At 36.3% G+C, this 22,784-nt stretch overlaps 2 protein-coding genes and 1 long non-coding RNA gene across 11 annotated transcripts; 1 reads left to right on the plus strand and 2 right to left on the minus strand.

Annotated features, from left to right (window-relative positions):
* Positions 1-1,056: 1,056 nt before the first annotated feature.
* Positions 1,057-8,187, minus strand: LOC147402846 (uncharacterized). The gene is made up of 2 exons (XR_015177345.1): positions 8,060-8,187; positions 1,057-1,796 (listed from the first exon to the last, which is right to left on the minus strand). It is a non-coding gene; the product is annotated as an uncharacterized LOC147402846 (long non-coding RNA).
* LOC147402847 (putative pectinesterase/pectinesterase inhibitor 51) lies at positions 7,935-10,682 on the plus strand. Its single transcript, XM_086438217.1, has 2 exons — positions 7,935-9,262; positions 9,863-10,682. Exons 1-2 carry the CDS (start codon positions 8,152-8,154, stop codon positions 10,546-10,548), a joined length of 1,797 nt encoding a protein of 598 aa, XP_086294343.1. The 5' UTR covers positions 7,935-8,151; the 3' UTR covers positions 10,549-10,682.
* Positions 10,683-11,394: 712 nt separating this feature from the next.
* PGSIP2 (plant glycogenin-like starch initiation protein 2) lies at positions 11,395-19,546 on the minus strand. 9 transcript variants are annotated; one of them, XM_086438213.1, is made up of 5 exons: positions 19,389-19,546; positions 18,454-18,544; positions 14,223-14,432; positions 13,011-13,651; positions 11,395-12,637 (listed from the first exon to the last, which is right to left on the minus strand). In XM_086438213.1, the coding sequence occupies exons 2-5, from the start codon at positions 18,516-18,518 to the stop codon at positions 11,604-11,606; spliced, it is 1,950 nt and encodes a 649-aa protein (XP_086294339.1). In that variant the 5' UTR covers positions 18,519-18,544; positions 19,389-19,546; the 3' UTR covers positions 11,395-11,603. The 9 variants fall into 9 exon arrangements, with proteins under 9 accessions (XP_086294339.1, XP_086294340.1, XP_086294337.1 ...); XM_086438214.1 differs by having other exon boundaries at positions 18,454-18,549; XM_086438211.1 differs by having other exon boundaries at positions 19,364-19,546.
* Positions 19,547-22,784: the final 3,238 nt, after the last annotated feature.

The following is a 22,784-nucleotide window of genomic DNA, read 5'->3' on the forward strand; positions in this document are numbered from 1 at the left end:
ACTCTTCTAGAGAAGCCGAATTCCCTCAAAATCAGAACCTTACCCATAATTTTGGTTTTGCCCAAACCGTACCACTCCCCACTTATGATGAAGGATTTCCTCCAAATTGCCACTCTTAGAAGGATCACCTCCATGGGACGATGCTTTTGAAGTCTTACATTGCTCAATGGGAACGCGCCTTCTTCAGGGGCTAATGTAGTTACTGACCTGAAACTTCTTGGGTTATATTCTGTTCATGGGGTGTGTGTAATGTGGCCTTATTGAGACTTTCAGATTGCGAATCTTGGTGATCGAGTTCAACCCTTAACACTTGCACATCCATGGTTTGCACCATCATTGTCACTTGTCCATTGAAGGGATTTGTCTATAACTTGATCAATGATTTATCATTCAGCATTGCACTGGCCCTCATTATCCAAATCATTCCTTTTTATTTTGACTGGCAAGCAAGTTAATTGTCAGGAAGACACATTTTCACGCCATCATTATCACTATGCCATTGAAGGGGAAGAGAATACATATACCCATATATATATATATAGGGGGCGGTTCGACGGACGTCTCGAAAACTAAATGAGAAACTAATGTTTCTCGGACGTTGGATGGACGAAAATCAACGACGCACAGGCTTTCTCACGTCACTTCAGTTGTAAGAAACGAAATTATCGAAAATTTCAAACAACTCCCTCGAATTTTACAAATTTTCAACTAACTCTCCTCTCTTTTCTTCTCGACAAAACGATTGAACTCTCGCTCTCTTTTCGTCTCGATAGAACGACTAAGAGCCATCGAAAACCTCGACTGCTCGCTCTCTCTCTCTCTCTCGATCGAGTCTCGACAAAAAACCAAACCCCCATTCGTCCCGACAAAAAACGTCGACTGATCTCGCTCTCTCTCTCTCTGTCTCGCCTCGACAAAAAACCCAACCCACCCATTCGTCCCTGCAGAAAACCCTTCGTCTCATACCTGTGAGGACTCCATTTGGGAAGAATGCCCAGAATGAATAGGTATTGCCATCCTTTAGAAAGGAACCTTCAAGCTGTTAATTTGTTTAAAAAAAAAAAAACAGAGACAGTTACACAAAAGAACAAGTTTTGGGTGATTCAAAAAACAAAGACACCAAACTCTTTTGGTGGTTAGAAAAATGTTACTCATTGGGTCAATTTTTGGCATGGGGAATCATAGTTTAGAGCATCTAACAGTCCATCTTAACTGTCTATCTGTACGCCATTCGAACTTCATGATTGGGTTCATCTCCACACAATAAATAAGCATCCACAAGTGCCATATCATAATTGGTACACAGCAGGTTCTTAGTTCCTAACAAGTTTAGTCATTTGGCATGTTATATTTCGATGGAGATGAAAAGATCACATCAACCGATGAGTTTAACCATCTAAACAATTGTATTGTGGAAAATGTTGCAACCAATCCACAAAATAAAGGATGCAGTTGATGCCATTTTCTGACCAGGACTCATGGAGAACTGTTCCATTGTATATAGTTTGGCATAGTGTGAAAATTACATGAATGTAATTGTATTCAAGTAGCAATAACTATTCCCATACTTTTAATATATACATGCGACATATTCACAGTTGATGGATTCAAATACATGAAACAAAAGAGGTTCCTCCTGTGGTTTAAATTTCAAAATTTTTACAACGGTAACAGAAATTTACTGAACGAGATAGCTGAAAGCAATGGTGTAGGACCTGTGACCTAAGCATTAATTCGGTTTTGAAGTCGAGGTATTTCGATGGAGACGAAAAAAGAGAATTGAAGTCTCAGTTATTCTGTCGGGAAGAAAAGAGAGAAGGAGAGTTAGTTGAAAAGTTATAAAATTCGAGGGATCTGTTTGAAATTTTTGATAACTTTGTTTTTAACAACTGAAGTGACGTGAGAAAGCCTGTGCGCCGTTGATTTCCGTCCATCCAACGTCCGAGAAACATCAGTTTCTCATCTGGTTTTTGAGACGTCCGTCGAACCGCCCCCATATATATATATATGGGTCGGGTTCCTGCGACACACATATAGACAACGTGTTTGTCTTATATGGGCAAAAATGTTTGGAATGGACTGATTTTTTGTGAGGATGATCTCTGTGATGAGGGGATCATCCTGGCCAAAAATCATCCCATTCCAAAACTTGTAACCCCATCAAAATTGATTTACAAAAATTGGACGGTCTAGAAGTTTCATAATGAGCTGATTTTTGGCAAGGATGATCTCCTCACCAAAGAGATCATCCTCACAAAAAATCAGCCCATTCCAAACATTTTTGCCCATATAAGACAAAACACGTTATCTATATGTGTGTAGAAATGGTTGTCGTTTGAACCTGACCCTATATATATATATATATATATATATATATATATGGGTCGGGTTATTACGACCCCCTTTGTGACACACCATTTTGTCTTATATGGGTAAAAATGTTTGGAATGGGCTGATTTTTTGTGAGGATGATCTCTATGGAGAGATCATCCTTGCCAAAAATCAGTTCATTATGAAATTTCTAGCCCCATGTTTTCAAGTTGAAAATTTTTAGACCGTCCAATTTTTGTAAATCAATTTTGATGGGGTTAGAAGTTTTGGAATGGGATGATTTTTTGCCAAGATGATCCCCTCGTCACAGAGATCATCCTCACAAAAAATCAGCCCATTCCAAACATTTTTGCCCATATAAGACAAAATGGTGTGTCGCAAAGGGGGTCGTAATAACGCCATCCTATATATATATATATATAAAAGAAATCACAGTGTATGATATATGCCTAACAAAATCTTGAAATGAGCGTGATAAAGTACACTAAGTGTTGGATTTTAGAAGAGTCCTTGAAACACAACACAACGCATTGAATCCATGATCAAATACTTTTACCAGATTCTATCTAATAACGTGCTTTCAGGCACTTTAATTTTTAATCTCATAATTCAAAACTAGAATGGCTAAGCCATTATTTCCAGGGAGGGTCCTTCCCTCCTGAAAGAAGGTAATAGAGATGTTAGAGACAAATCTTATATTCCATGATATAAAGGGCCCAAGGACAACTGGGTTGACATATTGCACTGCAACTTTGAGGTTGTGGGTTCAATCATCCCCCTTGAGACAGCGGTAACCAAATCAAAAATTAAAATACCAATGAAACAAATAAGTGCTAACCACAAAAACCACTTTTGCCTTTATAAATAATATTAAAAAAAATCGATAAACAGAAAAGAAAGCAACCCAAAAACCTGAAAAACATGTTGAGATCAAGTAAGCAATGGTATAAGAGCCACATGGGGAACTGTTGAGAAAATAGAATAAAATCCTGAAATAGATCACTCAACATCTTTGTTTATTACCATTGTTTAAAGACGTAAAACATGTCTACTATCCATCAGTTAAGAGCATGGAAAAAAAAAACCCGTCTACCATATCATTACATGACAATCTAGCTAATCCTACGTTTTCTTAAACCATCTCAACCAACTTTCTCTTAGTTTATTGCCTATCAGAACTACCCGTAAATTTTCTCAAATGTGTTTATTTCTAACTTTATCCTTCCTCGTATCTCCACTCATCCATCTCAACATCCTTGTCTCTATTAACATGATGCTTCTTGAGCTTAAGTGTATAAGAATTTACTGAACACATAGCAATCAAAGTGCAATTCAAGAGACACTATTTTCTAACCATGTCACCTTGATAGCACGAATTTGATCCATAGATTTATAGGGTTCTGAAGACATCAAGTAGGATCATGTCAATAATTTGAATGATGTTTGGTTTGCAAGACACCACAAATTAAAAAGAAAGATCAACTAGAATTCTACGCCCAAGTTAAAGAACAAGTACAATTAAAATCAACAATGCATTTAGGTTTTCAAAGAGAGAAAAGATAAATTAGGGTTTTCCTAAGGCTTATTAAATCGAACTCACATGTGTTAACATAGAAACTCCCAATAATAGCATGGAAGATCAATCAAACCTTGCAGACCTAAAAGAAGAACCTGTATGCATCAACATTAAATTTATGCAATATTCTAATATTTTCCTTGATTACCAATCATATATTAACTCAAATTATGATAAATGATCAATTAATTATTTTAAGAAGCCTGTCTGATATATGAATGACATCTATATTTGAGTTTATAGTTTGTTTATCTCAAGCTTGAGAAAATATAAGCTTGTGAAGCTCAATTATATCACTTTCATGTGAGATTTAATTTCACGTGACTTATAGTTTGTTCATGATAATCACTCACCCAATCATAAAGTGAAAACATTAGGGTATCAATGGGTTCATGAAAATGCCCAAGTCCAATAACTTACAAATTACCCCATCTCTATGGGAAATTTGATAAATGTAGAGTTAGCATTAACAAGTTATCCCAGAAAACAAAAAACAGAAACACTTTCCTTACTAACTAACTAAGATTTTTAACTCTTACTAAGGGTCTTTGAGCTCCAATGGACTACCACATTGGCAATCCAACACCACAGCCCTCTAGTTTTCGTGGAAAAAATCAGATCCAAAAAAGATAATTAAAAAATAATTATGTTTTTTGGTACTGATCCAAGGTTTTGAAAAGACTAATGTTAAAATGACAGGCTGACACATAAGTGGTTGATGTGGCAAGTGCACAAAACCATAGATCTTTTCCTTGTGTATCCCAAAGAAAAAGATCTATGGTTATGTGCACTTGCCACGTCAACCGTGTACGTGCTAGTGCGTCATTTCATCACGACTCTTTTGAAAATGGACTGCTACTGAACTCCCATGCAACTCCCAAATTTAAAATTAAAATTCAACAGTGCAAAATAACATCAAAGTTCATAGAATTTTATCCCCTACAACTCTGCGGCATTGGATCATGTTTTTGGACGCCACAAGGTGAGGTCAACAACCCTTGGTTAGAGTTGAAAGCTTACTAACCCTTAGAAAGAGTTGAAATCGTACTAAGGATTTCACCCTCACTAATGATCCTTGTAGGGGTGCAACTTGGTCCAGTTCAAACAGAAAACTGAACCAAAGCAATGGCTTTGGCTTGGTTTGGTTCAGTTTGGAACAAGTTGCAGTTCAATTCGGGGTTAAGAAAATGGAGAACCGATCAATTTGATTCGATTCTCGATTCAAGGCTTGTATAGAACTAAACCAACCCAAGATCCAAACTCATAATGATTTACTACCTTTCTAATGATTATTTAACACATAGATTAATGACTCTCTTTTTTTATGGGTCTTCATATTCATTATTTTTTATTTTCATTAAAAATATGTTGTTTCCAAGCAAAATTATAAGATATTGACAACCCATAAAACCGAATCAAACTGACCTTAGATTGGTTTGATTCTATAGGAATGTCGGTTCGATTCCAATTTGCCACAAACCAAACCAAGTTGCACCCCTAGATCCTTGAACTCAACTTGTGGCATCGAAAAACATGATCCAATGCTTTAGGGTTGTGGAGGATAAAATTATATCAACTTTCAAAAAAATCACAAAAAAAAATTATTTTTAAAAGTTGAATTTCAATTTTAAGTTTGAGAGTTACGTGGGAGCTCGGTAGCCATACATTTTCAAAACCTTCAATAAGTTTAAAAAAAGAAATATTGTTTTTGGAATTTTGTTTTTTTTCGTTTTTTGTTTATATATATATATATATGGGTTAGGTTCAAGGGCCATATGAGAAAACATATGTAAAAACTTTCGCTTTTAATAAAATTTTAAAATATGGGTTAGAAATTTTGGATTGAGCTGATTTTTTGTGAGGATGATCTCTATGATGGGAAGATCATCCAAAAAAAAAAAAAATCAGCCCAATCTAAAACTTCTAACCCCATTAAAAGTGATTTAGAATGTGGACCGTCGATTTTTTACCAATTTTTATCACTAATTTGTAAATCACTTTTAATGGATTTAGAAGTTTCTGATTGAGCTGATTTTTTGTGAGGATGATCTTTTCATCATAGTGACCATCCTTGCAAAAAATCAGCTCAATCCAAAACCTCTAACTCTTATTTTGAAAAATGAAAGTTTTTTCATATGTTTTCTCATATGGCCGTTGAACCGCCCCCTATATATATATACATGGATGGCGTTATTACGACCCCTATTATGACTCACATTACGACTCACCGTTTGTCTTATATGGGCAAAAATGTTTGGAATGGGCTGATTTTTTGTGAGAATGATCTCTGTGATAAGGGGATCATCCTGGCAAAAAATCATCCCATTCCAAAACTTCTAAAATTGATTTACAAAAATTGGACGGTCTAAAATTTTTCAACTTGTAAACATGGGGCTAGAAGTTTCATAATGAGCTGATTTTTGGCAAGGATGATCTCCTCACCATAGAGATCATCCTCACAAAAAATCAGCCCATTCCAAACATTTTTGCCCATTGGCAAGGATGATCTCCTCACCATAGAGATCATCCTCACAAAAAATCAGCCCATTCCAAACATTTTTGCCCATATAAGACAAAATGGTGTGTCGCAATGTGAGTCGTAATAGGGGTATACGGAACCGACCCTCTCTCTCTCTCTCTCTCTCTCTCTCTCTCTCTCTCTCTCTCTATATATATATATTATATATATATATATATATATATATGGTCACGTTCAATGGCAAACTTTTTAGCAAACTTTTTGGCAAAAACATTTTTCAAAACATGAGTTAGAAGTTCTAGAATCGGCTGATTTTTGGTGAGGATGATCTCTACGGTGAGGAGATCATCATCACCAAAAATCAGCCCATTCCAAAACTTCTAACCCCATCAAAAACAGTTTACAAAAAATGGACGGTCCACGATTTTTCAACTTGTCAACATGGGTTAGAAGTTTTGGAATGGGCTGATTTTTGGTGAGGATGATCTCCTCACCGTAGAGATCATCCTCACCAAAAATCAGCCCATTCCAAAACTTATAACTCATGTTTTGAAAAATGTTTTGCTAAAAAGTTGGCACGCTACTCATATATATATGGGGGCGGTTCAAGGGCCATATGTAAAAACATAAGAAAAAACAATAGTTTTTCAAAATATGGGTTAGAGGTTTTGGATTGAGCTGATTTTTTGCAAAGATGGTCACTATGATGAGAAGATCATCCTCTCAAAAAATCAGCTCAATCAGAAACTTCTAAATCCATCAAAAGTGATTTACAAATTATTGATAAAAATTGGCAAAAAATCGACGATCCACATTCTAAATCACTTTTAATGGGGTTAGAAGTTTCAGTTGGACTGATTTTTTTTTCGGATGATCTTCCCATCATAGAGATCATCCTCACAAAAAATCAGCTCAATCCGAAATTTCTAACCCATATTTTGAAAATTTATAAATGTTACATTATTTTTACATATGTTTTCTCATATGTCCCTTGAACCTGACCCTATATATATATATATATATATATGGTCCCGTTCACCACCCTTAGTTTTACCACACACTTTAACAAACGCGTTTTGTCTTACATGGGTTAGAAGTTTCGGAATGAGCTGATTTTTGGTGAGGATGATCTCTATGGTGAGGAGATCATCCTCACCAAAAATCAGCTCATTCCAAAACTTCTAACCCCATCAAAATTGATTTACAAAAAATGGACGGTCCACGATTTTTCAACATGTAAACATGGGGCTAAACATTTCGGAATGGCTGATTTTTGGAGAGGATGATCTTCTAATCATAGAGATCATCCTCACCAAAAATCAGCTCATTCCAAAACTTCTAACCCATGTAGGACAAAAAACGTTTGTTAAAGTGTGTGGTAAAACTTAGGGTGCTGAACATTTCCCACATATATATATATATATATATATATGAGTTTTTCGAAGCAACAGATTTCTGAGGTGGTAATTCATTTGGGCATAACGACTCTTACTAAGTTAGGAAAATCTTTATCAATAAAGAAAAAAAAAATGCCAAGTGGTAATATTAGGAGTGATCAACACGCGAGAGAGGTGTTCATGAGTAACACCTTAGTTTTCTATGTCGGGTGTCCACTTTACTAATATTTTTCACAAAAATACCAGGATCTCCATCCACTGTGTTCTTCCACTAACCTGTCAATCTCTGTTGAAGTAGTGGCCACGCTCTCCAATCCACTCACAGAAGCAGAATAACCCGTGACTCCAAACAAAATTATCCAATATGGATGTTTTTTCGAACGACTAACACCTCACGAGCCCACCAACCCACCATTAAATCACCTCCATCAATCTCAATCATGCATAGAAAACCCATAAAAACCCCACATTTCCCCTGCAAACCCACATTCCTCTTCATCTCCATGGCTTCTTTCCTCTCTCTCACCCTCCTATCTCTTATCCTCTTATTCTCTCTCTCCTCTGCAACTCATCGTCACCATTTCAATCAACCCCAGAAACCTAAACAACCACCAAAACCACAATTGGAATCTTCAATCCCTCCAGAGATCCATCAAGCGTGCAAAGCAACCCGATACCCAGAAACCTGTGAAACAGTTTTACATCAATCTAATAATGTTCCCCAGAATCCTAAACCAATCGAAATCATCCAATCTGCGATATGGGCCTGTACCCAGAACCTCAAAACAGCTCAATCTATGGTGAAACCCATCCTCGACTCCTCTACAGGAAACCCAAACCGCTCTATAGCTGCGAAAAACTGTCTAGAGGTTTTGCACAACTCGGATTACCGCTTATCTTCAACCGTCAACGTTCTGCCACGTGGCAGAAGCAAGGACGCTCGGGCATGGATGAGTGCGGCCCTTCTCTACCAATACGATTGCTGGTCAGCCCTTAAATACGTCAACGATAGTCAACGAGTCCATGAAACAATGGCGTTTATGGACTCGTTGATTGGCTTGACCAGTAATGCTCTTAGCATGGTGGTTTCGTATGACCTGTTTGGGAACGAAATTAATTCCTGGAAACCACCTGTGACGGAGAGAACTGGGTTTTGGGAGGATGGTGGGATTGGTGGGGCGAACTTGGGGTTTAAAGGCGGTTTTCCGTCGGGGTTAACTGCTGATGTAACGGTGTGTAAGGATGAGGGGGTGGGGTGTTATAAGACAGTGCAGGAGGCTGTGGACGCGGCGCCGGATAACGAGGGGGTGCGCAAGTTTGTGATCAAGATTAAACAAGGGATTTACAAGGAAACCGTTAGGGTTCCGTTAGAGAAGAAGAATGTGGTATTTTTAGGAGATGGGATGGGTAAAACCGTCATTACAGGATCATTGAACGTGGGCCAACCTGGCGTTTCCACTTACAACACAGCAACAGTGGGTAAGATGTACAACATGAGAGGAAAATATTGTAGCATCTCAACCATTGAACATATCACAATGAGTGGGTCCCACCTCTAGTTATTAGGTGGGACCCATTGCTTGCTCGACATCACGTAAAGTTTCAAACAAACCATGAATTTATTCACTCTCTAACCAACAAGAAGGTGACATGTGGGAAAGAAATACTGTTCTAACACGTCACTATTTGATTGGTTCGTTGGATACGAAGAAGCATGACGATAATTATTATAACTTTTTTACAGTTAGTGTGACATGTGCGAAAGAGAGTCGGCTTATTTCCTTGGAAAATAGATTCTATTGCGACACCAACTTTTTCTAAGAGCACCCCAAGATCTGGCTAATTCTTTGACATTTCTTAGGGAATTGGGCCCTTAGAAAAAGTTGGCGTGGCAATAGAATCTCTCTTTCTGAAATTAATAGCATCGGGTTAGAAACCTTATTAAGGCTCCTTGGGTCTTGGTAAAGGTTGGGGAGCCTGACTTCATTAATCAAGCTCAAAGACTTATTGAAAGTGAGAGTCTGACTTTATTAGTGTAGCTAGTACCAACATGAACATCCATACTAATTGTTGTTGTAGGAGTTGCTGGGGACGGATTCATGGCGCGTGATCTTACATTCGAGAACACAGCGGGTCCCGATGCACATCAAGCTGTTGCATTTCGATCAGATAGCGATCTTTCCATTATTGAAAACTGCGAGTTCTTGGGGAACCAAGACACACTTTATGCTCATTCCCTACGCCAATTCTACAAATCATGTCACATCGAAGGGAACGTGGATTTCATTTTTGGAAACTCAGCCACTATCTTCCAAGACTCCCTCATCTTAGTCCGTCCTCGCCAGCTATCGCCGGCTAAGGGTGAAAATAATGCAGTAACAGCCCATGGCCGAACGGACCCTGCACAATCAACAGGCTTTGTTTTTCAAAATTGTGTGATCAACGGCACAGATGAGTACATGGCATTGTATTATAGCAAACCCAAGGTTCATAAAAACTACTTGGGAAGACCATGGAAGGAATTTTCAAGGACTGTCTTCATCCATTGTTATTTAGAGGCTCTTGTGACCCAACAAGGGTGGATGCCTTGGAGTGGTGAGTTTGCATTACGGACTCTATATTACGGTGAGTTTGAGAATTCCGGCCCAGGGAGTAATATTTCCGGTAGGGTGTCGTGGAGTAGTCAGATCCCGGGGGAGCATGTTTATGCTTATTCAGTGCAGAATTTTATTCAAGGAAATGATTGGATCCCGACGTCATCTTAATCCTAGTTGCTAAACACCTCTCTTGTTTGCAACATTTGTAACTATATATTTCCAATATTTAGATAGATGAATAGTATGTAATAACTTGTGAAGGGGAACTTTGGTTCCCTTTAATTTCAAAGAAGTTTCTTCTACCTCTTGTTATTATATGACTAGTCTTTAGCTGTTGGGTGCAAGTTTTGAGTTCATTAGAACCAACTTTATGTTCACATGTTGGCATTAGTGACCCATAAAATAATCTCATCTTTTCTTGTCCTGATTTGAAATAATCTTAGCTGTTGGGTGCAAGTTTTGTCTTCATTAGAACCAACTTTATGTTCACATGTAGGCATTAGTGAACCACAAAATAATCTTGGTCTTTTCTTGTCCTGATTTGAAAAAACTTTTTATTTATTGAGATCACTTGTGTATCATATAGCATTGCATGTGAACCCAATAGTTAAGATTTTACTTTCATGTGAATTGTGACAATTTGTCTTTTTTCCCACATTTCAAGTAAAAATAATAAGTAAATCCAATGAGATTTCTACATATAAGTGCTGCTAGTTCTATAATTTCTCAAGTGAAATTAACTCTGAAACTTCAGATTGTGATGAATTATCCATAACAAGAAAATCCTACTACTAAATATACCTGTAACAGATATAGTTTTGTCTATAAAGAAGCTCTTGTGTACGGTTGTCTGTTTTTTCTTTTCTGAATATTATGGGCTACAGTAGGGGTTCCAACAATAGCCACACATTCAGACTCAATTCATAGTGGGGTTGATGGAAAAGGCCCCTTTCTTTTCTTTTTCTTACATCCATAAAACATTATAAAGTTACAACCATAAGAGGACTAGCAACCTTGATAAAAAGTCACAAATGTATCAGCTTCAGAGACATTGAATGTGTGAAAACAAGATAGATCGTGGAATACATGCAGAACACTTACGTGGAAGTGATTGACATGGATATATATTGGTAACAAGGAAACGAAAAAAATTACGTATCAGGAAATGAATCTAGTGACAGCTATGACGGGAAAATCGAATAACGAAGAAAGAAAAATAAGAGTTACAACATAGAGAGAGTTGCTGTTGTACTTGTTGCTGGTGTACCTGGAGAGACAGTCGCGTTGTCTGTCCAATTTGTCTCACCCCAGTGCCATAACATGCTCTCCCAGAAACAAAAATCCTCAAAGCATGTCTTCAAACGTTCATCCTTTATCTCAATCTTCCAATGTCCATCACTATAATTTCCCTTCTCAGCTTGCCTACGATCCCACTCCAATGCCGCCTTTTGCTTGGACCTAAGCAAACAGAACTTCTTCAAGTTCTCCGGCATTGCGTCATGCACCGCCCACCATTTCCTATGTGCAACATCACTTGCAAACTCCTGTAGTATGTCAACATTCCAATTGCAATCGTAGTCTCGGAAGCATAACCATGGTTTCAAACCTAGATAATGGAGAACATAGAGAATTGGTGGGTCAGCTCCAAAGAGACGGATCTTCATCTCTTTCTTTTCCTCCTCGTCCCCTATCCAGAAGTGCTTCAAGAAGTTCATGTGTTTTGGGATACGGTGCCACCATGTAAAGATCTCGTTTAGATACCCTTGGTCCCCACCATTATAGGACTCTATCTCATTAATGTGATCCATCAGAAGCTCGAATGTGCAGTTCGATGGCTCTACCACCATTACACCTGAGTTGAAAAGGGTTGCATTGTTTCCTATTGCGGATATCTCGGGCATCCCAAAGAGGAAATCAATGTTTCTTAGAATAAGAAGGTCCGCATCAATAAATATGATCTTGTCGTAGTCTGTCAGCTGCCAGAGACGAAACTTGCTGTAGTTCCACTCGTTGTAGGCATCCTTCTCAGCTTTTGGGTTTCTAATCCTTTGGATTGTCCGGATCTTCCACCCTGCTGCCTCAAGTCCACCCCTATGATACTCACTTATTGTTTTGTCAACAAGTATTACGAGGTCTCTCGTGGAACCCACCATTCGGATGCTTTGGGCAGCAGCAATGGCACCACAAACATATATGTGAGCAGAATGAAGGATCGTTGCATATGCTTCACGGTGCACGATTCCTGAGTAAACCCGTCCTGTTTTGAAGAGATTAAATGGGTCATGCTTTTTTTTTCCAATTGAGATCGTAACAGATGAGATATTTTAAAATAAAAACAAAAAATAGATTACATGGTCAGGATCATTTAGTTATGTATGTGTTCACATTTATGATAGAGGCATGGAAGATGGCTTCCTTACATCTTCTTGCCCTGGCTTAGAATACATCACACACAAACATATAAATGTGTGTATGATGTATATATGGTTATACATGGATGGATGGACGCATCCATGCCATGGAAACATGATTTGACAATGCTCCATGGAAAATGTGGATAAATTATAGAAAAAAAATGCAAAAAAAAAAATTGATGAAAACCAAAGAAAGAAAACCATATTACAACTGACCATTGTCCTTGAATGGGACTCCAAGTTTGCACGACCCAACTGGGAGCCGAAGCTTTTCCTTCAATGTACTCAAGTTGGGTTTGTAGAGCCACACGTTTCCATCACGTACAAGAAGCTCCTTGCAAGTGAAGAGGTTTGGGATTGGGAAGCAATCTGTTACAAAGAGCACATGTACAGAACGATAACCTCTGCCAGAGGCAGCAAGCCTTGCAGCTGCCAGCTGTAAGTGCAACCGAGCAACATCTCTTGACCAATTATTCTTCAATTTATGGCACGGAAGCTTGACGGCAATGAGATCAAGATGTGTCTTTTTAGGGACTCGGGGATTGGGTAGTGATGGACAAAAAGGCACTTCAAACTCTTCTTCCTCGTCTATCCATTCAGGGAATAAGGACTCCCAAGTGACATTGTTCCCAACATGATCAAGGTGCAGAACAACGTAGTCGGCACTGGGTTTCAGCTGTTTCCAGTGTTCCACCTCAGTGTCATTGAAGTTTAATAAGCCTATTACCTGACGTCCATGTTTATTAGTTACTTTCCCAATGATTTTCAAAATTTGGTCCCAGTTAACTTCTAAATATGATACATAATTTGAATCTACGACAGGACTCTCCCATATCCACCTTTCTACCAAACTTGACCTGCATTCAGACAAATTAGCATTACAAATCTATTAACAATCAAAGTCAAGGCTTTTTTTACGTGCAATTCATATTATTTAGGGAGATCTAAAATGGTTAAGGCAACTTATGGAACCAATAAGTGTATGCCATTTACATTAAATAAGGTAATTTTGTCATTTCAAAGTGGACACATCTGACTCAATTATGTTTTAGCTGTTGTTTAGAACATGTAGTGCACATGCAAGAGACCCTGGGTCTAGTCATTTGTAGGGTCCAATGTAAGATATGTCTGCAGACAAGAATCAAACTCAATGGAAGATTTTAATAACCCACATATCGTAAGTTTGGAAAAAATGATATCTTGGGATCTTGTCAGGTTTTGTTTTGAAGTGGGATTTACATGAGACCCATCCCCAAGCCTCTTGCATGTATGCCATGCGTGTCTTCTCAATGCCCAACATAAAATAAACCAATATTAAAGTTTCCCTTTTTGAACCAAAAATATCTGAGATACCTTTGTCAAAAGAACTTTTGATAAATATACCAAAACTTTAAATAGAAAGCATGATGAGTAGGAATCAAAACATACCTAGAACCGGAGTGTGATAGATGGTCATTAATATGCACTGTTGGAGAGTGGAGAAGTGTAAAAAAGGTGCCACAGATGATAATAACCAGGATAAGTTTTAAGTAAGGAAACTTGCAGCCTGAACTCCTTTCCTGGGTGGGTATGTGGAAGGGCTTCTCAATTTCTTTAAAATCCTTGTTTCTTTGAAGCCTTCTTTTGTTTTTGTCGTCACTGGATCAATCAAGTATTCAAGAAGACAGTACTAAATAAAAGCAGATGAAAGAGAGATAATGTAGGTGGATATATTAAAGGGAAGCCAGTAATTTGTGTTGGAAGCAGGCAAACTAATATGAAATTAGAGATATCCATCACCAAAGAGGCCAAATGTTATTTCAAATTATATTTACTGCAGGCCACGGGAAATATCAAGATATAAAGTTTTTAAGGCTTTGAATCAATGAAACCAGCCCATTCATTCATAGAGAAATCTAATGTTTCCCTCCAACTTGAAGAATTGGAGATTGTTTCATCAATTAATTGAGTCAGGAATATAAACTCTAAAGAATATTTGAGATGATTCAAATTATAGCCTTCTGTTAAAGATTGAGAAGAGCACATGTCCATGTTGGATTGTCCAAGAAAGCCAGATCATCCAAATCAACAAGAAAAATTAATGGATTATCATAGTCTTATGTTCCAAACCTGTTTTGGGTGAAGCTAGATTCATACTTGTGGAGAAATTGGTTTGTAGGCTTCTTTCTTGTCAGGATCTTATGGGATTTGTGGATGTAACCTCTGTTCCACTTGCTCGGATGGTCACTCATGAGGATCAACGAGAAGAACCCAATCCGGAATTTGCAAAGTGGAAGAAGTTTGGTCAACTTGTCCTAAGTATGAATAACTCGACATGGAAGAAGAGGCCATGAGTCAAGTTGTTGGCTTCACCAATGCATCCGACATCTGCAGTTCACTTGCAGACATGTATTTGCAGCAACCACAAAGCCACCAATACTAACCTATGCAAAGAACATCTCAAGTCTTACCACTAAAGAATTTAGACAGAAGTCTTTTCATCAACTCTCCAATGGAGATACAACCTTTGTTGTTAAATGAGGAAATAATAGTAACCAATCTAATGGTGATCAGTTTACCCGAAAGGACAATCAAGATAACAATATTCAAAACCCTAGCAATAATCAGGATACCCAAGAATTTCATTAAAATTGGTCAAACAATGGATCAATGCTAAATAAGTCAAACTGTTACGTGCGTAGAAATGGATAGGTATAGAACGGCCCCGAAAGCATCCATATCAGCTATAAATCTCATAATCCTCGTCCATGTCAAATAATAAGTGAAAGAATGGGCCAAACTGAACTTGATTATAAACCGATTTGATCATGCTTACTTGTCAAGCAATATATTTCAGGCCTGGCAGTTGTGACCATCACAGATTCTTCATATCAAGAATGGTATCTTTGGTATAGGAGCAAGAATACTACATGTCATATTGATAAGTGGTACTGATTTTGGTATGCTCTCTTCTTTGAAACCCTATTATGGAATTGACGGTATCCCGATGGAAGTATGGAAATGCATGAAGTATCGGATCATCCTAGCTAAGTAAGTTATTTAATAATACTTTAATAATAATAAGATACTGGTTGAATGGAAAACAGAAATACCACAATAAGTATATGTAAGAAAAAAAGGGGAGAAAGCAGAGATGCACTAACTGTCAGATCATCAAACTTGCGAAGGGGTGAAATTATGATAAAATGAGATAGAACAAATACCAAAACAAAAAAACAAAGATTTCAGATAACCAATTTGGTTTTATGCCATACCCTTATTTGATGAGATGAAAGGGAAGTCAACACAAAACTATTCCCATATACCAGCTTAAGTTGCACTACAAACGCTTTTGTTGCAATCCAACGGATGGAAGGGATTCAATCTAACATAGAGGGAGACCGTCACAGGGAAAGAACTTTGAAGAGTACTTTTTGAGTGCCCTTCTCAGCCTCAAAACAAATCTTGTGGAGCATAGCTCCATTTTCCATATTTTGGAAAACATGGAAGGACAAGAACAAATGGATTTGTGAGAACAGTGAACATGCACTAGAGAAGATAATCATTTTAGTTAAGGGATTTTTATTTATTGGTGTAACATTTTTAGAGAATGTAGAGGGATTTTTTTTGTTTCTGTTTTTTTGAAGACTTACAAAGTAGGTGGACTTGAATTTGTAATATTCGATGTGAAGAGTGAGTTGACATGGGGTCCTTGATATTCAAGTTGTTGTTTCAGCTTTACATGTATCTGTTTGGGCATCTCGATCTCCATTTCCTTGATTAATGAATTTAATTTACGCAAAAAAACAAATGCCATAGAGTACAAGTTTAGTAATGACATACATGGGAAGGGCTACTAAAAATTAATGGGCATAAGTACCCCTAAAAGACGATTTTCATTATGTTAGTTATATTGTCCATGAGCATGGAGAGAATAAGGAAGTGCTATCCATAGAATAAGAGCTGGATGAGTAAAGTGGAGATATGCTACTAGAGTGCTATGTCATGCTACTAGAGTGCTATGTCATCAATGCATCCGTCAAACTAAAAGGAAATTTTTGAAGACCGCAGTGAGACTGATTATGTTTAATGGAACTGAATGTTAGGCAATCAAGAAACTTCATAGATTGAATGTAGTAGAGATGAGAATGCCAAGATGGGTACTAAAAAAGACTTGAGAAAAACAAATTTGAATATGTAGGAATAGCCCCAATAGGTGATAGAAGATGAGAAATATAAATTCGCCAGTTAAATGATTCAAACAATGAGATCTCTCAAAAAAAAAAAAAAAGATTTAAAAAACAAAACAATTGTTAATCATGCTTGGACCAAGAAAGACATATGGATACTCTCTTACGATAGAATTTTTAAATTGATCATGAAGGTAGGAAAAATGAAAGTTGTAAAGAACTCAACCCATAGGGGGGTGGTGATGCGAATGTGGAATACTGTAGATAACGGTTCATCTCTGTAATGTTCCTATGCTTGTATCCAATTCTTCTATATTTTTTTTGTTGGAAGATATCACCGTTGTTTAGGATTCAGTTGATGAAGAGGGAACCCCAGAATCTTCTACGTCTACACCTAGTAATGAGATCCATGTGTATGTGTATGTACCTGTATTCTCAACACCTTCCCACTAATCATCATTAAAACAAACATACCTAGATGCCGCTACAATGTCGAGAGTATCTTAGGATTGTGTTGGTATACGTATAGTCCAATCCTACAACTCGTCCCCAAGTAACAAGGAAAATTCAAAATCAATCAGGTCCGGAGAAACCCAGTGCAGTCAACTGTTCAATGACCTACAACTATTAGACAGCCAATCCCACCCCAAATCCAACTCGCTTTCTATTTATGAGTGCTATTGTACTCCAAATTCAAAGCATATAAAATGACACCACGTTGTTTCTCAAAATAATAGTTTATATTGATAGTTATTAATTTTTAGAAGGCTAATTACTGAGGGACTATTGTATATTTAATTATATTTAGATATTTTCTTTCTTCTCCAAATTGCCTCTTCAAGGAGAAAATGTGGAAAATTAGAGAGTTCCAAGACATGAAATCTAACTTTAAACTAACGAACTAAGAGACTAAGGGTAGTTCTCAGGAATTGGGACTAAAACATGTGATGGGGGAACGTTGAGGATTTTTATTTTTATTTTATAAGTGTAAATTTTATTAAAAAAGAAAGTGACCAAAAGATACAAAGGCGGTTGAGATGACCAACCAAAGGAAAAGAAAAGCAAAAGCCCCTAGGTATCACACATCGTGTCCCATCTAAACACACAATCCTCAAAGAAAACATCCTTAAAGTCGGGCCACAATTTGCACCAAAAAAACAATAACCCAAGGATATTTAGCATAATCTCCTGAGAAGATGATTCCACTTCTTTGGAAACCCTTTTGTTCCTTTCCAGCCATAGCCCCCAGGTAGTAACAAAAGGAAGATGCCTCCAAAGGATTTTCATATCGAACAATGAAATCAGTAAGCATAGATGAGAACTAAAGCAATATAAATAGATTGTGACCATAGTTTAATTCGCATTTTCATTCTAGACTAGTAATTAAACAATAGGCTAATCGGAAATTTCAATGAATATAAAAACCACTCAACCAATATAAAATAAAGGAAACAAAAAGTTTTAACGGAACTAAGGAAAGAAGAACTCACATTGATCCAGATAGCCTAAGTCTAGGCTCCACAGGAATAGGTGAGGTACCGATAGTTCCCCTCATCTTGAATCAGTTGCACCAGATCGGACCTGATCTAAAACAAACATAAAGCAATTCAATTGAGAATCATTCGAATAATAAAAATTGAAACCAAACAGATCCCAAAAACTCTCAAGTAAACAAAATGCAGGGCAGGTAAAATCTGGCCAACAGAAACCTGAATCATTGGAAAATTTGATGAATATGACATGGAAAAGAGGATAAAAACAAAATCAATAAATAAATAACTGAATTGAACTAGAAACTGGAAACTAAAAATTCTAACTAAAAGGAGTCTAGCAAACAAAACTCTACCAAAAGCTAAAGCAAGAAGGGAAGAGAACTGCCAAAAAACAAAAAAAAGGATTGACGCACAGCTATCTAATTAAACAACCCAGATACATAAAATTGAGACTCCTAGTAATGAGAAAAGAAAACAGATCAAAGGAACTAAATACCACAAGTAACCAAGGATAAATCTACAAACTAATACAAGTCCTCTAGCACCCATATATTAAGTCAAACAACAACCCAGATATTAAAAATAAAATAAAGAAAATAAAATCAAAGGAACTAAAACAAGGTGAATCAAAAAATAAATTTACCCAACGACCCAAATACCACAAGCAACAAAGGATCAATTTACAAACTAACACAATATTAAGTCAAACAACAACCCAGATGTTTTTTAAAAAATAAAAAAATAAAAAGAAAAACTAAAACACCCATGTAGGCAGATACCCAGAAAGAGAAATGTATCAAAACAGCAGAAAAACGAATTGAACTAGAGAGAGAGGGAGTAACCCAACACTCCAAATGTCAGAACGAAAAGCTCATTGAGACACCCAGATCAGGGAAATTACAATTACACTGAAGTTTGGTAGAACAACGAACATTTTCATCTCTCTGTGTGTGCCTCCATGCTTGAATTTGAGGGGTTTAATTTGCTTTTGTGGCTTTCGTGTGGAGAAATCTTTGGAGAGCAAATCAGAAGAACATGATTGCTAAAAAGTCGGATGATTGCTAGAAAAATCTCTACTTAACTCCACACAGTCAAACGAGACAGTCAATACAACTATAGATGGAAGTAAAGCTGTTAACGGGTCGAATCCGGTTCGGATAGTAACCAACTTGTATAATAGCTCCACTTTTAAATGCTATCCGTGATGTATAATTAGAGAGTCGTAATAACCGAACGCCCCTCCTCGACACACGCCCCCTACCCATCACAAAGCCACAAATCATTTGCATCGAGATACGGGATATGCAGAATTTTAAATCTTTTTCTTATGTATCTAGAGGCGATTGATATATAATTCTGTGATGGAGGTGTACGTCAAAGGGGTGCGTCAGAACCCCCATCACATAAACATAAATCATTTGTATTGGGATACACAAAAAAGGATTTATGATTTTGCATATCTCGATATAAATGATCTATGATATTGTGATAGGATCATATGTTGGAGGGGCATCAGAAAATCATTGTTCTTAGAAAAATCAATTTCTATTCTAGTCAAATTTAATGTTTCTTATAAAATTTCATTAAACAAATATCTAGAATCGGAACGCAATTCCCGCACCAAGAGGTTCATATTAATATTTTTTTAAGATGTATAACTTTTTTTTTTTTCTAGAATTCAATAAGTCAATGATATTGGAACGCAGTATCACGTGTACCAATCAAATGCTTGAATCTAAAGTACCAAAATCATCAATGAATCTAATTTTAGTATGTTGGACCATCATCAGTGGCGAATCATGCATGAGTCTGGGTAATGGGTGGGTCCCAATCCAATTTCTATAATGCTTAGAATCAGATTCATCATTTTATTTTTATTTTATTTTGGGTTTTCTCGGTTCTAAAATAAGTGGAATTGGAACAGCAAAAAAAAAAATAGTATTTATCCCTTCCGAATCGAATGAAAACAAATATTTTGGATTGTGTTAAAAAAAAAAAGATTCTCTTAAAAATTAATATATTAATTACAAAATTATTAAGTTAATTACATGTTATTTTACTAAAAAATATGAATTAATAATTTTTTCAAAAATTAAAATTCATCTTCCTTGCAATTAACAAACTCTTAGAATAAATAACACATTTTTAACTTCAATACATAATTTGTATGAAAATTGGAAGAACTTTATGCAATGAGTCACGATGAACTAGCATGCAAAACTAACGTTCTTAACGTGACAGTGCACAAAACAAAGAAAAAGATCTATGATTTTGTGGACTGTCACGTCAAGAGCGTCAATTTTTGCGAGTCAGCTCATCTTTAATCTTATGCAATATGTTTTAATTTTAAAATGTAAGAAAACTTTAAGTTGTCTATAGCAAAAAAAAAAAAAAAAATTGACAAAAAAAATTGATTTTGGATGTTCATAAGATAGATTTTCATGATTCCGGTTCCTCTCGATTCGATTCTATTTTGCAGTCGACTCAAACAATTCCAATAAATGGAATTGGAACCCTGAGCTTTCGGTTCCAATTAAATGGGTACCATTGACACTTTTATAGAATGGGTGAACAGTTATGTTCTTTCATTTATAGATCAAGTTTTTTCTCCACGCTTATTTGTGCCACATGGAAGAGGTCGATTGGATTGAAAAAAGCTATGTATACTTTAAATAGAGTCATGATAAACCAACTCAAAACAAATAAATATTGAACTGACGTGGCATGTGCACATAACCATGGTAGAAAATTTTGTTTCATCCCAATGTTCCAATTTTTTCAAAAATTGAAATATTCTCGGAACAATCCCCAAGCATTCAAAACATTAATACTATATAAAATAAAATAAAAATGAAATCCTTCTCAAGAGACCATGATCTAGGGTCATGTCACCAGTTTTAAAACACTAAAGTGTATCAAATATCTACTAAAACATGAGGGGGTGGTCTAAATGACCTAATCTTTAACAAGAGACCAAGGTCAAGTCATCTCATTCGTTTGAAAAACCATTTGAGAAGAAAATTTTCCCTAATTTCAGAGAGGTAGTAAGAAAAAGATTATGACGAAGAGAAGAAGATTGGAAAGAAATCGATCAACACTAGGAACACCTCTTCTACTTCTTCTCCCTCTTTCTCTCGAGCACAAATATTTTTTTTCTCCCCAGATCTCTCTCCTTCTCTTTCTCACACACACACACATTTCTCTTTCTCCCCCAAATTTCTCATGTAGATTCATGGATTAAGAAAAATCATAGAGAAAATGATTGAAATTTCAAAAAAAATTGGATTCAAGATCACTTCGTCTCGTTTGATTAAAAAATTGGAATGTCTTGTATGAAACATTGTGAAACGAATCTTTAAACCATGCACATAATCATATGTTTTCCTCGAGATACATAAGCAAAACATCTATGGTTTCATGCACATTTCATGTCAGTTGAATATAATTGAGTATTTTTTTTAGTCAGCTTATCATTATTAATTTAGTGAGAGGGTGGTATTAGCTCTGATTTGCCTCTCAAGAACTCTATAAAAATTGGATGAAAAAATTGAAATGATAAATAAAATACCATATTAACTCGAATACAATTCAATTTTACATTCATCGAGTTGGTGAAAAAATAAAATAACTACATGTATAAAATGATAAATAAGATCAACTTTCATAATCATATTAGCTCAACCCTCACCCAACTTTCATAATCAACTCAAGGAACAACAAAATATCAAAAAGCAAGATCATAATTCCATAAAATTCAACACATTCACCACCCAAACCGAATCTCATTTGCATACTCATTCAACCCACCCATTCCTGTTGAATCTCATTCATCGTTGTTGTTGTTGTTCTTCTTCTTCTTTTCTCTTTCATTCTTTTTCTTATTTGCATCTACCATGAGCTTCAAAAAGATTTTGGATTATAAGAAACAATACCTTTTAGAACTTGCAAAAATGGTATAAAAGACCATGTTGACCTCAACCCATGATTGAAACACTTTTAGGAATATTGATACCAGCAAAAATCAAACGAAATTTTATTCAATAAGTCAATGCCAAATATTGCAACAAAGATTCGATAGGTTTCTATCAAAATTCAAAAATATTCAATCAGAACTTTATGGTGTTAAATTTGATAGGATACTACCGAGTCCTTTTAAGTGTATTTCATAAGATCCTATCGAGTCATGATGAAAATTTTTAGTATGAAAAAATAAAAAAATAGTCCTTTTTAAGGTGCTTGGAGAATTTTTATTAACATCAATTTGATCATTTTACCATATTTTTATTATTTCTTTAAATAGGTGCATATCTAAATAATGGGTGCAAGTA

Source organism: Akebia trifoliata, chromosome 4, assembly GCF_017979445.1.
Source record: "Akebia trifoliata isolate Shusen 1 chromosome 4, ASM1797944v1, whole genome shotgun sequence".
NCBI lineage: Eukaryota > Viridiplantae > Streptophyta > Magnoliopsida > Ranunculales > Lardizabalaceae > Akebia > Akebia trifoliata.